Source organism: Pogona vitticeps, chromosome 13 (assembly GCF_051106095.1).
Source record: "Pogona vitticeps strain Pit_001003342236 chromosome 13, PviZW2.1, whole genome shotgun sequence".
In the NCBI taxonomy this organism is placed as follows: Eukaryota; Metazoa; Chordata; class Lepidosauria; order Squamata; family Agamidae; genus Pogona; species Pogona vitticeps.
The window spans coordinates 11,720,385-11,735,804 of record NC_135795.1 but is presented as its reverse complement, the minus strand read 5'-3'; the positions used below and the strand labels follow the sequence as shown (position 1 = coordinate 11,735,804).

Below are 15,420 nucleotides of genomic sequence, written 5' to 3'. Positions count from 1 at the left end.
TTCCTTTGTCTCTGTAATTCCAGGATCCTTTTTAGCAACCACACAAGAACACATAGTGCAGCTTCTAGCCATGATAAGTGACCAGAATTAAATACAAATTATAGTTGTGTATTTTACAATTTCCTTGTTGTCCAAACACCAGTGCTTACTATAAGAAGATCAGAGTGTTAGATACAGTGGGGTCTTGACTTAAGAACGGCTTGAGTTAAGAACATTTTGACTTACGAACCGCTCTCATAGGAAAATATTGACTTGACTTGCATACTTAGATTTGAGTTAAGAACTGAAAAAACCCACGTGGGAGGCAGGGAAAGTGCAAAATTTGAACTTTCAGTTAACTGTTGGCCAGTGAAAAGGGTGCCTGTCTGCTTCCTCACTCCTCCCAGCGTTTAGAGAGTGGATTGGGAGACAGTCTTCAGACTGCCTGGTACTGTCCTGCCTGGACTGTCTTTTCCCTGCCTTCCCTGAACCTTTCTTGACCTAAGAAAAAAAGAAACAAAATATCCCCCTCTAGTGGTCGAAGGCAGAATAGCAGCTTCCCATTAGTTTCTATGGCCGGAAAAGGGCAGATACGGATCAAATGGTTCTCAATGCATTCCTATGGGAAATGCAGATTTGACCTGAGAACATTTTGACTTGAGAACTGCCTTCCAATACGGATTAAGTTCTCAAGTCAAGACCCCACTGTATGTTGTTTGTGTCAGTGTGAGGCACCCTGTCCTTTAAAGAGGTACAGTACAGGTTGTTCTAACTGTGAGCAGAAAGTAAACGAAAAGATTAGTGGGGCAAAAGCAATATAAAGAAAGGATAAAAATAAATGACAAGCAAAAAAGAGACTGCCTTAGAGCCACTGGAAAACTGGTGTGAACATTTCTCAGAGATGTTTCTGGCATTTTATGCAGATTCCCCCCTCCCCCCAATAATCAGGGTCTGAACCACAGCTTCAGTCTTGCTAAAACTCTGGAGCAGTAACTATGATGGTTCACCTCTTTTGAAGATGTTAGTCAAACGGCTCTGCAGAAAAAAAGAAATAGCATCTTTAACAGTTTGGGAGTAGGCAAACTATGTCCAAAATTCTCTTGAGGTAGAATAGTTCTAGTAGGCCATATCAAATGGGACAGAACATCATGTTTGTCTGACTGATGTTATTTTATGAACACGACATGTAGCATTATCAATATACAGTTGGAGGAAAATTACTGAATTTTCAGCCTTCCTTACAGTTTTTCTAGAACCTACTCATTGATGGCATCTTTGTAACCACACCTGCACCCATATGCAAGGTCAAACAGTTGTCTAAAAAACATTCCTTTGAATATTTACATGCAAGACCCGTTTTTTCTAAAGTCCGCCTTCTCTTTATTGCTTTTCATTATGCCTTCTTATTCATACAGTGAGAAAAGAATTATGCAACTTTCGTAACTGTGATGACCCCAACTGTGATGGGTACCAAGTTGCAGAATAAGCATCTCATTAGTTTTCACTGCTAAACTTAGAACAGTGGTAATAACACGTCAGTAGGAGGACATGACATCATGCAGTCTCATGACAGCCTTATTTATTTATTTATTTATTTATTTATTTGCTTACTTACAGCATTGTACCACTTTTCATTTTAAAAATCTCAAGGTGATTTATATTATAAAAATTAATATAATAAAACCAGTAAGTAAAAGTGTGAAAACAGTGAAGTGCATTAGAAGCTATTATTTTTAAATGATGACCTTAAAAATCAGGAAAATAACTAGGAAAATGATTGCGTTAGCAGATCAGTTGATGATTCAGATACCCAACCCTGGAAGCCCACCTAATCTCAATGAAGTCACTCCACATTGTGGAACAGTGCGCAACACAACTAAACAAGCTTCAGTCAGCTGAGGTACAGTAAATAGCAAACCCACCCACCCATCTCAGGAACAAATAGACTGGAACAATCCCTGTTCATTCATTTCCATGCTTGCTAACATGCTACAATTGCCCATGTAAACTACTTACAGGCCATCGACCTCTGTTGTGCTTCTTTTTGCGGATTTCTTTCGCAATTGCTCGACCGATGGCTTCCCTACTTCCTTTAGCCTGAGAATTAAAAGAGAGCTTGAATGCTTGTGCAGCGATCTGGGGTGTAAACGGAGGCTATGGGAACATAAGAAGTGCCAAGTAAGGTGACAGCTGCTGCCTTTTTGCAGGGCGGGTTGGTGAGAGCCAGGCGGCCTGTGAGCCACTCTTGGCAACCCGTGTGCCCCTCCTCAGGCTCCCCACCAAAAATGGACTCTCCAGACATTAGTGATTCCCCTTTGAACACCAGACACTGCTGCGCATGCACTCCTGAATATCTGCAGAGCAGGTTTTTCTTACTAAATTAGAAGTGGCTTCCTGGCCAGTAGTCATGTTGGCTGGAGTTGTGCCTCCCCCAAAAAAGCATACACACACCAAGTTTTGTGCAGAGCTTGAATAGGAAGCCACTATGGATGCAGTACTTTGGGGTACACACAAACGCACTTGCACATACACACACACACACACACACACACACACACACACACACACACCTGGAGTTGCCTCTTCCCTAGCCCCAAACTATTCTGAGCTCATTGTACCAAATGTGTGACATGCCACAGATATCAATTTCATGTGTAATGAATTTTTAGGCTCGGGATTTAAAGCTTCATATCTTTTTTTTATGGAGATCTTCCAAAGATCGTGCCTTTATTAGACTGCTTTTGTATGTTTTCCCCCTTTCCCTCTACAATTTGCCTGAACAGCTTCAAATATCTGAGGTTGCTGCTACAAGTGTATCTGCACATGTCATTCTGAGTACCTTAAGGCAGGGATCCCCAACCCCTGGTCTGCGGCCCCGTGACGGTCTGTGGGCTTCGCAGGGCTGGGCTGTGGAGACAGATCTCCCGCCCCCCCCTCCCGCACACATGCATGGTGGATCTGGCATTGATGCGTACGTGCGGGTGGGCATGGCATATTTGCGTGCATGCACTCACCACTCATCTGCAAGCGCACCACACCCACCCATCCATGCATGCACGCAAGCACACCACGCCCATCCGTGACCATGCCCTGCTCACCTACGCGAGCACACTATGCCCATCCACGAACGTGCCACACCCACTCTTGAGCGTGGGGGGGCCCTGCCCCCCCGTGCATGGACCCTGCCCTCCCAACCTATCCACGGTTCCAAAAAGTTGGGTCCAGACCCAGAGGAGGAGTTTGCTATTAGTCTCTCAGACAACAAACACTTACACAATCGTTGTGCTTCTCTTTCAGATCTCCTGTTTCTGTGTTATTGACTTTGGGCTGTAGAAAACAAAGATGATTGATAATCTGAGCATCCATTTTAGTAAATAAGGTAGCTAATCTTGCAAACATTGGGGGACATGGTAATAACTTCTCATATCTGTTTTCCATCACTTCTGGGCCAGAACGGTAATGAAAGAAACCCCCAGTCTGAAGATGTGAGTTATGAAAGGTATTTTTGCCCTGATCAAGGAGGGAAAATTTAGAAAAGCTAGAGATCCTGTGGGAGGCGAGACCAATATTTTAAACATCAAAGTCCAGAATTCCTTGCTGATTTATCAGTACATCTCATTTTACATTTTGCCTACCCTTTATAAACAACATGGTGCTAGATTATTTATGTATTAAGAATATTTAAATACAAGCTGTCCCAACAGAATATTACATAAAGGAATCAAATACAAAGCACAGTTGAAGTACACTTCTCCCTTGAATTGCACAGGTTTGAGCAGTATGGTTTTGGTTATTCTCAGATTTTTTTCCCCAATAAATAAATAATTATTCAATAAATGCTATGCTGCTGTTTGTCTCCAGGAAATGGCCTGAGAAAGGTAGATCTCTGACTGATTGAGGTCCCTCTTGTTGGTAGTGCAACGGGCCCCGGTCCAATAGTGATGGCATGGCTGGCCCCATCTCCAGCACCACATGGTAGACAGGGAAGATGCTGGGGCATGCCAGGAGGATGATGCAGGTCAGGGAAGGTCACAGCAGTGTACTGCTCCATTGGGGGGGGGACGATTGTGTCTCTGTTTTCTGCCTCTGATAGAGGCTTTTTATGTCCTTTGCTTTGCTTTAGCTGCCTCTGTGTGTGTGTGTAAATCAACTGTTTATGCTTTGTAGTTATGTTTTTGTGGGCAGAAAAGTTATACATGGATTTTGATCTACTGTATATGAAATCCAACACCCCTAACCCCACTGTTGTTTAAAGGAGGAATATATACATCACGCATCAAATAAGCAGCACGAAACATAGACGTGACACTGCAAGAAGCAGAAAATTGCCAGGTGAAATCAAAAATGTCAAAAGCCAGCAGTTTGGGCCAGCTGCAGTTGGCAGACCCTTTTAAGCAGAACACAGGACATTTCTCCAAATGAGAATGTGGATCTATCGTCCTCTCAGCCAGTTTTCTTAGTAGAAGTGTGCAGATTTGTGTTTTGGGACTACAACTCCCAGAATCACTAGGCAGCATGGTCAATAGTACCTGGGGAATGATGAAGGTTGTAGTTCTAAAACACAAATTGGCATGGGTCTATTTTTAGGATTTCAGCACTGGGTTTAAAAGGATGTCTAATTGTAGATTAGTTTGGCTCAGACTGATCCTCCAGTACTCCCTGAGTTTTCCTCTCTGTAAATAATTGTGTGGGTGTGCTACACAGACATCTGACACAATAAATGGACAATTAACGAATGGACAATGTAACTTGTGGGCATGTTTGCAACCTCAGCCTGCTCTTTACTTTCCCTTGGTTAAAGCATCTTAAACCTGATGGCAACATATGTAGTAGCAGAAAGAGAGAGAGAGAGATTTTGAACATACCTCGGAGGCAAACTTTGAAATCACCAAAATGGCCATGAGATATAAGGACAGCAGCACTGAAACGCCCGTCATGGCAGTTTTAGCCGTGTGTTGTCTCTTAGTCTCTTCATTAACAACAAACAAAGCAAAAAGATAACACATCATTTTTTCTTTCACTTTACATTATTGTAGTATAAATGAGGGATTTTATTGTCCCCATCCCAACATGAAGAGTCTGGACTTTGTTTACATATTTCATTAATATAGAAATACAATTAATTTCACAAATTCTTTTCCTTACCTCCTTCATTTGTGAATGAGTTTCGTTACTTAAGTCCTGCTTAATCTATTGTGTTTTGTTACTTCCAAAATGGTAAATTGTTGATTTGCTGTCTCTTTAAGATCTTAAACTGGGATCAAAGTGGCTTAAAATCTTGGTATTTATCATTTATTTATTTAGTTAGTTACTGGTTGCTACATCTGTGCCCAGTTTTTCCACTACTAGATAATGCTCAAGGCAGCTTAGAATCATAATACATAATAAAAACTGCAGCAATATAGCAGAGAATCTTAAAACCAAATCGAGTAAGACCGTAATAACAATTAAAATCAGTAAATGTACAAATAGTTAAAATCATTAAAATAACTCAAATGCTATCATAAGTCAGTTAAAAGATGAATCTTCACACCATTCCTAAAAGCAGTGGGAACTGTTTGCAGTTTGGAGCATAGTGTATTCTAACATCTGGGAACCCCCCCAAAAAATACTTCTCTTAACATGCCATTATCTGCAGATAGTGGCATTCTCAAGAGGATTTCAGCATCTGGATAGTTCATAAGAAGGTGATTTCTTTGATAGGCCTTTTAGGACTTTGATGGTGAAAACCTACACCTTTAATTGGATCTTGGTAAGCAGCTGACACCCAGCACAGATCTTTCAGTATCAAAATGATATGATCTTGATACCATGCACCGTTTGATAGCTTAGTTTCTGCATATTGCACCGAATGAAGATTCCAGACCTCCTTCAAGCGTAGCCCCACATGCAGCACATAGCAGTAGTCAAGATGAAGTGTGATTAACATATGGATGACCGCTGCCATGTCACATTTACTGTTAATTAATCACCCAATATTGAATCATGGCTTTTCATGCTGTTCTTGGGAGACTGTGATTTATTTTGATTAAGACCAAAATAACAGATCTATTACAGTGAAGGGAGGGAAGGCACAAGCTCATTACTCCCAGCTTTCCAAGGCTTATTGTGCCGTGGCTGTTACATCCAAATCAGTCACTGAATGGGAGATTTTGTTAACAAATCTTCTATATTTCTCATTGATTTGAGCATGCAAAGCTCCGTTATACAGAGTTGGACTGTTAATTCAGCCATCCTAGTATTTTGTAGAACTTTAAAAAATATTATCCAAGTTGGCTGGGAGAATTCTGGGAGTTGTAGTCCAAAGGAACAGCAGGAGGGGACATTTGGCCTCTAAATGTTTCAAACTGTACCTCTCACTGTGTCTGACAATTGGCCATTCTGGGTGGGATTGATTGGCGTTGTGAGCCCAAACATCTGGAGGGACAAAGGTTCTCCCAACACCTGGTCTGTTCCAGCTGTTAGCAGTTCTTCCAGAGTCTTGGGCTTCTCAGTTTCCTGTCACCCACTGCATTGGAGATGACCAGGATGACGCCTCCTTCATGCAGAGCTTGTGCTGTACCATGGGGGTATAGCCCTTCCTACGGTGCCTATGATGTGTGTGTGTATAGTATACAAATAGACAATTATAACTGAACAAAACTCAATATTTTTCCCAGATCTACTTGAGGGATGTAGTTAATCACTAATACACACACACTCTCACACACACACTTATCAGAGTGACTAAGAAATGGAAGTATTTAAGCAAAATGTTTGGGCTTCCCCCTTCTTCCGTTGCTCTGTTAAAAGCACGCAGCCTATAGAATGTTATGTGATTGTATAAGGGAGCAATATTTGATTTCTGTCTTAAACAAGCAAATCAATAAAATCTAAATATTTTGAAAATAAACCAACCTCTAACCACAAGCAGGGTTCCCGTACCAGTTGTCTTTGAGGTGGTTGAATTGGAGCCTCGAATTGCTATCCCACAATAATAAATGGCACTGTCTTCCACACTGAGCTGGTCGATCTGAAGCACAGCCTGGTGTGTAGATGGTTGGTGTGCTTTGAATTTGACACTGTTTTTGCATGTAGACTTGCATAGCTCTTCGTGCGTATGTGCCAGATACCGAAACCACAGAATATGTCTAGCAGATGTGGGGCAACTTTGAATGGAGAATTCACACGATAGATTAATGTAGTTGGACTGAGGGTTAGCTTCCATGAATGGAAGTTGCTTTGCTGTCACTTTGCACTGGTCAGGACCTGTTGAGATGGAAAAATCATACTTTGATGCGATGTACAATAAAAACTGTCAAGAAGGTAAAAAGGTAAATTGAATTTTAACATAGAAGCTTGCATTAACTTCTTAATTGCATGGTACCAGCAAACCATAAGACTCTAGGCACAATCAGCAGCTTGCACATTAACACACTAGGTTTGATTATTGACTGTGAGTTTAATGAATTCATTCCATGTTAGTTGTGCATATCATTGTACCTTTAAATTATTCTTCAGCTGTTCAAAAATATGTTAAAAAGATGCCAATGCATAGAAATGTTACTTTTTTGGACAATACGTCCGGTGTCCTCCAGCTACCATGCTTGGCACAGAAAGATTCTTAGTGTTATACAGTGGTGCCTCGCTTAGCGATTGCCTCATTTAACGATGTATTCGCTTAGCGATGAGGTTTATGGAGCGATCTTGAGCTCCGTTTAACGATGTTTCCTATGGGCGAATTTCACATAGTGATGTTTGGGACCTTGCTTCGCTTAGCGATGACAGTTTAGGTCCTCCTGTTTCGCTTAACGATGTCCGTGTTCACTATTTTTAAAGTGTCTTAAAATGTTCAAAAATGTTTTAAATGCTTGGAATCGTTAGTGCACCTTGTAAAACCTTTGCAAACTTAATTTGGCTTTGTTCTGACTCTTCGTTAATTTTTGGTGAATCCCCCCCCCCCGTTGGAATGCATTGAAGCCTATTCAATGCATTTCAATGGTTTTGACTGGTCCGTTTTCACTATTTTTAAAGTGTCTTAAAATGTTTGAAACCTGTTAAAATGCTTGGAATTGTTAGTGCACCGTGTAAAACCTTTGCAGAATTAATTTGGCTTTGTTCTGACTCTTCGTTAATTTTTGGTGAATTCCCCCCCCATTGGAATGCATTGAATAGGTTTGACAGCTGTAGGTTTGACAGCTGTCAAACCTACAGTTCAGTGCATTGAACGCTGGTTCGAGAATTCACTGAAAAACATCAGTCAAACATTACATTTAAGGTACTAAATCTTAAGAAAGTAGTGTTGCCTATAACACCAGAATAAAAAGAAAAAGAAAAGAAGCATATACAGTGGTGCCTCGCATAACGATGTTAATTGGTTCCAGAAAAAAAAACGTTATGTGAAAACATCGTTATGGGAAGCACCATTTCCCATAGAAATGCATTGAAAACCGGTTAATCCGTTCCAACTGGAACGGATTATCCGGTTTTTTCCCTCCCCCCGCGGCTTGGATCTGACCCATGGTGGCTACCTCAGCCATGGCTGGACTCCCTAGAGTCCGGCCATGGCTGGGGTAGCCGCTGCGGTTACCCTTTAAGCGGCGGGGACAGGCTGGGGGGTGGATCGGGGAGCTTGAAGCCTCTCCGTGCCGCCTACCCAGGTCGTTCCCGGACTTCTGGAAGTCCGGGAACGACCTGGGTAAGCAGCGCTGGGAGGCTTCAAGCTTCCCGATCCACCCTCCAGCCTGTCCCCGCCGCTTAAAGCCTCCTTGCGCCGCCTACCCAGCCCGTTCTCGGACACCTAGGTGTCCGAGAACGGGCTGGGTAGGCGGCGGGGAAGGCTACCGGCATCGGGGACAGGCTGGGGGGTGCACCGGGGAGCTTGAAGCCTCTCCGCGCCGCCTACCCCCGCCGTTCCCGGACTTCTGGAAGTCCGGGAACGGCGGGGGTAAGCAGCGCGGGAAGGCTTCAAGCTTCCCGATCCACCCTCCAGCCTGTCCCCGCCGCTTAAAGCCTCCTTGCGCCGCCTACCCAGCCCGTTCTCGGACACCTAGGTGTCCGAGGACGGGCTGGGTAGGCGGCGGGGAAGGCTACCGGCATCGGGGACAGGCTGGGGGGTGCACCGGGGAGCTTGAAGCCTCTCCGCGCCGCCTACCCAGGTCGTTCCCGGACTTCCAGAAGTCCGGGAACGGCGGGGGTAGGCGGCGCGGAGAGGCTTCAAGCTCCCCGGTGCACCCCCCAGCCTGTCCCCGATGCCGGTAGCCTTCCCCGCCGCCTACCCAGCCCGTTCTCGGACACCTAGGTGTCCGAGAACGGGCTGGATAGGCGGCGCAAGGAGGCTTTAAGCGGCGGGGACAGGCTGGAGGGTGGATCGGGAAGCTTGAAGCCTTCCCGCGCTGCTTACCCCCGCCGTTCCCGGACTTCCAGAAGTCCGGGAACGGCGGGGGTAGGCGGCGCGGAGAGGCTTCAAGCTCCCCGGTGCACCCCCCAGCCTGTCCCCGATGCCGGTAGCCTTCCCCGCCGCCTACCCAGCCCGTTCTCGGACACCTAGGTGTCCGAGAACGGGCTGGATAGGCGGCGCAAGGAGGCTTTAAGCGGCGGGGACAGGCTGGAGGGTGGATCGGGAAGCTTGAAGCCTTCCCGCGCTGCTTACCCCCGCCGTTCCCGGACTTCCAGAAGTCCGGGAACGGCGGGGGTAGGCGGCGCGGAGAGGCTTCAAGCTCCCCGGTGCACCCCCCAGCCTGTCCCCGATGCCGGTAGCCTTCCCCGCCGCCTACCCAGCCCGTTCTCGGACACCTAGGTGTCCGAGAACGGGCTGGGTAGGCGGCGCAAGGAGGCTTTAAGCGGCGGGGACAGGCTGGAGGGTGGATCGGGAAGCTTGAAGCCTCTCCGCGCTGCTTACCCAGGCTGTTCCCGGACTTCCAGAAGTCCGGGAACAGCGGGGGTAGGCGGCGCGGAGAGGCTTCAAGCTCCCCGGTCCACCCCCCAGCCTGTCCCCGGAGCTCGGAAGGGAATTGTCGGCAGGGGACGGTGGCTTCGGGGTCCTTCCGAGGCCACAGCCCACTGCCGACATTTTCCCCCAGCTGAGCAGCGGGGCTTCAAAGCTCCCGCCGCTCAGCTGGGGGAAAATGGTGCCTATGGGGAAAAATCGCAAAGCGATTTTTCCCCATAGGCAAGATCGTTGTGCGATCGCAAAAGCGATGGCAACGAAGCCATCGTTATGCGATTTTTTCGTTATACGGGGCACTCGTTAAGCGAGGCACCACTGTATAAGTAACATTACTTTTAATTTGTGTAATTTCAGCAGGGTATACAATCCATATTTCATCGAGCAGAAATTTTTGTTTCTTTCATGCTCCGTATTTCTATGTGAATTCATCTCTTGTTGCACAGTATTTGTTGAGCCCAGAATAGTCTAAGACATTTTCCTGCCTGAGTTGGAATAGCAAATAGCTTTTCCTCCTAAACCCAAAGTCAGCCAACTTTTTGTGACAGAGGAGTTAGAAAATTTCTTAAGCATGTTTCTTCTAGCAGAAAACCCCCCAGTAACCATCAATTAAATAAGTAACAATCAATCTTTTGCTCATCCAAAATTTGCTCCCTGGGATGGCTGTCTCACTCTGCCTAACAGTAGAGCCAGCTCTGTTTTCAAAGCTGACAACAGTTGAGAGGATTAAAAAAGACTAGGCACCTTACCAGCACAGTATGATACCCACGTAAACTCCAGAGCCATGAATAGTATGTGTTGCTTGAAGGTTGCCATTTTTTCTGTGAGTTTCCTGTAAAACAGCTTCAGCTCAAGAAAGCAGAACTAAGAGATTCTGATCTAAAACCAAAGTAGGAAACCCGTACTTTTTTTTTTTTTTTTTTTTTGCATAACCCAATAGAGGAACTTCCTAAGAGCATATTTACTGGAAGTACATGCACATGATTCTCTTCTTCTTGCAGAAACATATGGGTTTCTTTAGTAAATGTTGTTGCTGCATTTTTGGAGGTTAGCAAAACATGTGGCCTTGGAACAGCAGCAGATTCTTTATTGTGTTAGTGAGAGAGGGAAGATGTACTCTCGGGGCTGGGGGGGGGGTTTGACTGAACTAAAAAGAACTCCCCTCATATTTCCTCCAAGGAGATCATGGTGGTGTGCAGAGTTCCTGCCTTCGTCTCTCATCCCTATAACCTCAGAAAGCTGGTGAGCAAGCAACGAGAGTCACCCGGCGCATTTAGTGGGCGCGTGGGGAATGGAAGCTGTAGGTCTTCCCAGTAGCAGTCCAGCATGCTAACCGCTGTGCCACGCACTGACTCATATCTGGTGTCCCGGTGCCAAATTCCTTCATAATCAGGGGTGGCAGGCTGCTTCCAAGTCAGATGGCTCTTAATGGCTTTGGTTCAGCGGGTCTGAACCCACTTCATCCCTCACATCTCACTGTGACTTCTCAGATCAGCTGGAAGCTTGTCCTAGTAGCTGCAGTTTAGAACTGGCAATTGTCCCAGTTTAGAACTGGCAATTCCATCCCAAGGAAGATTCACCAAGTATCTGGTTCTTGGTTTTTTTATTTATCTTTGCCTTTATTATTTAAGGTTTATTGCTTAGTGTTTATTGCTTGCCTTTATTATTTTAAGTGTCTTGTTTTATATGACTGCTTTGTTTTTACTGTAAAATCTGTGCTTTCACGGATGCCTTTTGTTTTTACATGTCTGCATTGCCCCAGAGGCATACGTATATGCCCAATGAGTGGTGACTGAAATATTTTTAATAAACTAGTACATCTCAAACACAGAGAGACATGTTTCCGCAGCCACCCTACAGTGGCGAAACAGTTTCAACTGGGTGCTTCACAAGTGCTGGAACTTGAATAAGTTGAATAAGCCCATGCGCAGAGCTCTATCCAGGATGCGCATGGGCAGTGGGGTGTTGTCGCTCATTTAGTTCCGCTTTCGACTGGAGCCCTTCCCCTGCCCGCACCCACGGGGTGTGCATAGTAACGCCAAAAATTCCCACAAATGCCTCTCCCCAGTCTTGACAGCAGAAAAATACAGCAATAATAACAAATCAAATGACAACTTGCTGCTCACCCTTGGCACTCAGAATCTGTTCCTTGAGAAGGCCTCACCCTGCTGGATGGTAGGGCTGGTCTTCTCACTCCCTTCTTGCCAGCCCTACCAAGCCCATCCTGTCCTTTAGGCTGCAGCCTACGCAGGAGTGCAGCTGTTCCATCTCGTGGTGTCCCCACCCAAACAACTTTGCCACTTCCCTCGTAGACGCCACACGTGAAGAGCAGCATAAGCATTTGTTTGTTCATTTCTTTGTTTAAATTCCACCTTTCTCCTTAGAAGGACTCAAGGCGGCTTACATCGTTACATGACAATATTAAAGCTTAACAACAGCGGGTATACAAGTACTAAAAAGGATCAAACAAATACCATACTAAAAAAATATAATCTTAATGTCCAAGCAGCTTAGCCTAGAGTGTTTAAAGAATACTTAATGTACTTTGAGAGAGAGATCACTCAGTATACATGCTCCTTTTGCTCCACTATTATTTTTGTTGTCGTTTAGTTGTTAAGTCATGTCCGACTCTTCATGATCCCATGGACCAGAGCACGCCAGGCCCTCCTGTCTTCCACTGCCTCCCGGAGTTGGTCAAATTCATGTTGGTAGCTTCGGTGACACTGTCCAAACATCTCATCCTCTGTCGTCCCCTTCTCCTCTTGCCTTCACACTTTCCTGAAAGTTTTGGAGGGTTTAAATACAAATTGTAACAAGCCTCATGCTTGCACACTTTTTCTACCAGCATCAGATACAGTCATGCCCCGCTTAACGATTACACCGCATTATGACAAATCTGCTTCACGACAACATTTTCGCGATCGCTTAGCGATGATCGGTTCCCTGCTTCGGGAACTGATTTTTGCTTTACGGCGATCAAAAACAGCTGATCGTCAGGTTTTCAAAATGGCCACCGGGTGCTGAAAATGACTCCCTGCTATTCTTAGGGACAGATTTCTCGCTATACAGGCACCGAAAATGGCCGCCGTATGGAGGATCTTCGCTGGACGGTGAGTTTTTAGCCCATTGGAACACATTGAACAGTTTTCAGTGCGTTTCAATGGGTTTTTTATTTTCGCTTTACAACGTTTTCGTTGTACAGCGAGGCACCACTGTAATTCCTTCTTTTAATTTCAGGATGCATATGATTTTGTCTCATTGTGCATAAGTCACTTGTAAAATTGGCAGGAGGTTCTTTAATCAGTAGTAGTCTGCCAAGATGATGACATCATTCCCTTGTACAGGTCGAGCTATGCAATAGGATACTGACCCATGCTATGTGTCAGAAGAAAGCAAGCCCAAGGTTTGCCAAAATTAATTTGCAGTATTCTAAACAAGGTCACAGGGTTCTACATGCTCACATGTCAGCCAAAAACGTCATGCATGGGTGTGAACTGGTTCAGGTGCTCTTTAGGGATTAAGGGGGAATGATGGGGTTCTCCCCTTGAGGGAGAGCAATAGGATAAATGTCATGAAAATCTCAACAAGCTGGCCTTCTGGTTCTCTGTAAAAGGAAAGAGATCAACCACAGTGGAGGCATAGCATTGCCAAAGGACCCGTGTCAATACAGTTTATTTTTAACATCTTGGTAGGGGAACAGAAATAAAGAAGCAACTTCTCATCAATTTATGGACATTTTTATTAGCACCAGAGCTGCAATGAAAGACATGTCTGCAAATAAAGGAAGAAAAATGATATGATGATGAAAAACTATGAAATAATTTTTACTTTTTTTTTTGATAGAACATGCAAGCTTAAGAAAGCCTCAGGATAAGTATCAGGTGACTTGAAAAGACCATTGGGTGTGAGCACAGCAGTTAGGTGAAATAATCAGTACAATTATTGTATATCCAGGGAGATGACCCTGGTCTTAAGGCAGTCTAAGAAGAGTCCTGGTCTAGCCTGGAAGGGATTCTTCCTGCTCCCTGAAGCTCTATCACCGCCAACATTTTGGAGGAAAAAATTCCACCCACATCTGTTGCATTCAGTGTGTACACCCAATTGCAAGCTTAGAATAATAGAAATGCATTTTAATGGAGATTGTCTCCATCAAACGAAGAGAATTTCACTGTTGCTATATTTGATCCTTTTAATTTGATCCTTGTAGACATTGTTTTACAATTGATGGGAGTTAGTATTTGTATTAGATTCATAAAGTCAGCTCTGCCAGTTGGAAGGGTGATGTATAAATAAAAAGCTAATAAAGATACTAGCCAGAATCCTGTTATGTATTATATGAGTGCAAGAGGAATAGCAGTTCTGCCACAACTAATAGAAGTTAATTGACAAAGTGCAAGGCACTTTGATGATCAGGGATGTGACTGGCATGTGACCTGCCCCTTGACTGTGAGACATAGCAACTTCTTGTGCATGCCTACTGTGTAATAGGATTTTGACCAATGAGAAGAATTATTGAATCACTGTTGCGTCAGATAGTGCAGCTGTTTCATGAACATTCAGCCTGTATAACTGTAAACGGTCTTCTTAGAAATCTATCAATGGGATCTGCATCAAAACATGTGGAGTTCTGATCAGCCAGACATATCTATTTATGGGCTGTTCCTTTCCCTTTCTTCTGCCTCCATACTGTATTTTCCTGCCCTGTGCTGTTAGCTGGCATTTTGTGGTCACTGAATATGCTTGGCTATTTATCCCTCCCCCCCCCCCCCCCAATATTTTATTGCAGATATTTTGAAAACCTCAGAGTATCGCTGCTGGTGCCTTCCTCTTGGCGCTGTTTTGGCTACGTAAGGCCCAGCACTCCAAAAATTGAAATTTGTTATTGCAATAGACATGCAATCTACAATTGAATGTTGCAGCATGGAGTGCTGTGTTTAAGATTCGAGACATGTTATGCCATCTCCACATGCCAGCTAAGGGAAAGGAGACAAAGCTTTCCATTTCTTTTTGATTGTTGCTAACTGATACAGTATGTAAGTGTTGCATTGAGAGAGCTGTTTTTTCACAGCATCACTTGTTAGGCAAGAACTGATGAGAAATGAAAAATTTCTTCTCCCTTCCCCTCCACAGGGGAGTGGGAAGGACCTTTTCAATTTCTGAAGATTGTTAAGCAGCAATTGGACAACTTAAGCCATCTGCTTTGGTTCGGTCCCAATGATCACCCTTGTTGAAACTGAACCGAAATTGAGTGATCCTATCCACACCAAAAAAAAAACCGATAGCCCCTTGACTGGGACCCAAAAAGGGGCAGGTAGGCACCAGTCAGGGAAAGGCTTACTCGCGATGGCACCCACGTCATGTGATCACCAGAGAAAGGAACAAACCAGCCCTTCCGCAACCCGGACCAAACTGCAAGACAGATGCTCGTCTAGTTGCACCCTAAGGTGGCTTTTGGTCCCCTTTCAGCCTCTGCAACTCTGATGGTTTAGGTGAAGCTTGGTGTGGCCTTTGTAGTT

At 44.6% G+C, this 15,420-nt stretch overlaps 2 protein-coding genes across 7 annotated transcripts in view; one reads left to right on the top strand and one right to left on the bottom strand.

Annotated features, from left to right (window-relative positions):
• The window catches only part of METTL9 (methyltransferase 9, His-X-His N1(pi)-histidine), a 39,574-nt gene that overhangs the window by 23,264 nt on the left and 890 nt on the right, over window positions 1-15,420 (top strand). For 2 of the 4 annotated variants that reach the window (XM_072982945.2, XM_072982946.2), the window contains exon 5: window positions 12,952-13,014. The exons of the other annotated variants lie outside the window; for them this stretch is intronic. In XM_072982945.2, coding sequence (XP_072839046.2) covers window positions 12,952-13,014 — 63 coding nt within the window. The remainder of the gene's footprint in view (window positions 1-12,951; window positions 13,015-15,420) is intronic. 4 annotated transcript variants of the gene reach the window in all.
• On the bottom strand, window positions 858-12,930 carry IGSF6 (immunoglobulin superfamily member 6). 3 transcript variants are annotated; one of them, XM_078381221.1, is made up of 7 exons: window positions 12,031-12,930; window positions 10,654-10,736; window positions 6,877-7,227; window positions 4,845-4,948; window positions 3,253-3,306; window positions 1,996-2,076; window positions 858-1,014 (listed from the first exon to the last, which is right to left on the bottom strand). In XM_078381221.1, exons 1-7 carry the CDS (start codon window positions 12,255-12,257, stop codon window positions 973-975), a joined length of 942 nt encoding a protein of 313 aa, XP_078237347.1. In that variant the 5' UTR covers window positions 12,258-12,930; the 3' UTR covers window positions 858-972. The 3 variants fall into 3 exon arrangements, with proteins under 3 accessions (XP_078237347.1, XP_078237348.1, XP_020655195.3); XM_078381222.1 differs by having other exon boundaries at window positions 6,904-7,227; XM_020799536.3 differs by lacking the exon at window positions 12,031-12,930 and having other exon boundaries at window positions 10,654-10,780.

Bases quoted from the DNA above. Each gene is read 5' to 3' on its own strand.
- IGSF6 (XM_078381221.1), bottom strand. From the start codon at position 12,257: ATGAACAAACAAATGCTTATGCTGCTCTTCACGTGTGGCGTCTACGAG. The intron at 10,737-12,030 runs GTGAGCAGCAAG...GCTGTTTTACAG, and splicing joins ACAGATTCTGAGTGCCAAGG to GAAACTCACAGAAAAAATGG. The intron at 4,949-6,876 runs GTTGGTTTATTT...TTGTTAATGAAG, and splicing joins AACCCTGCTTGTGGTTAGAG to AGACTAAGAGACAACACACG.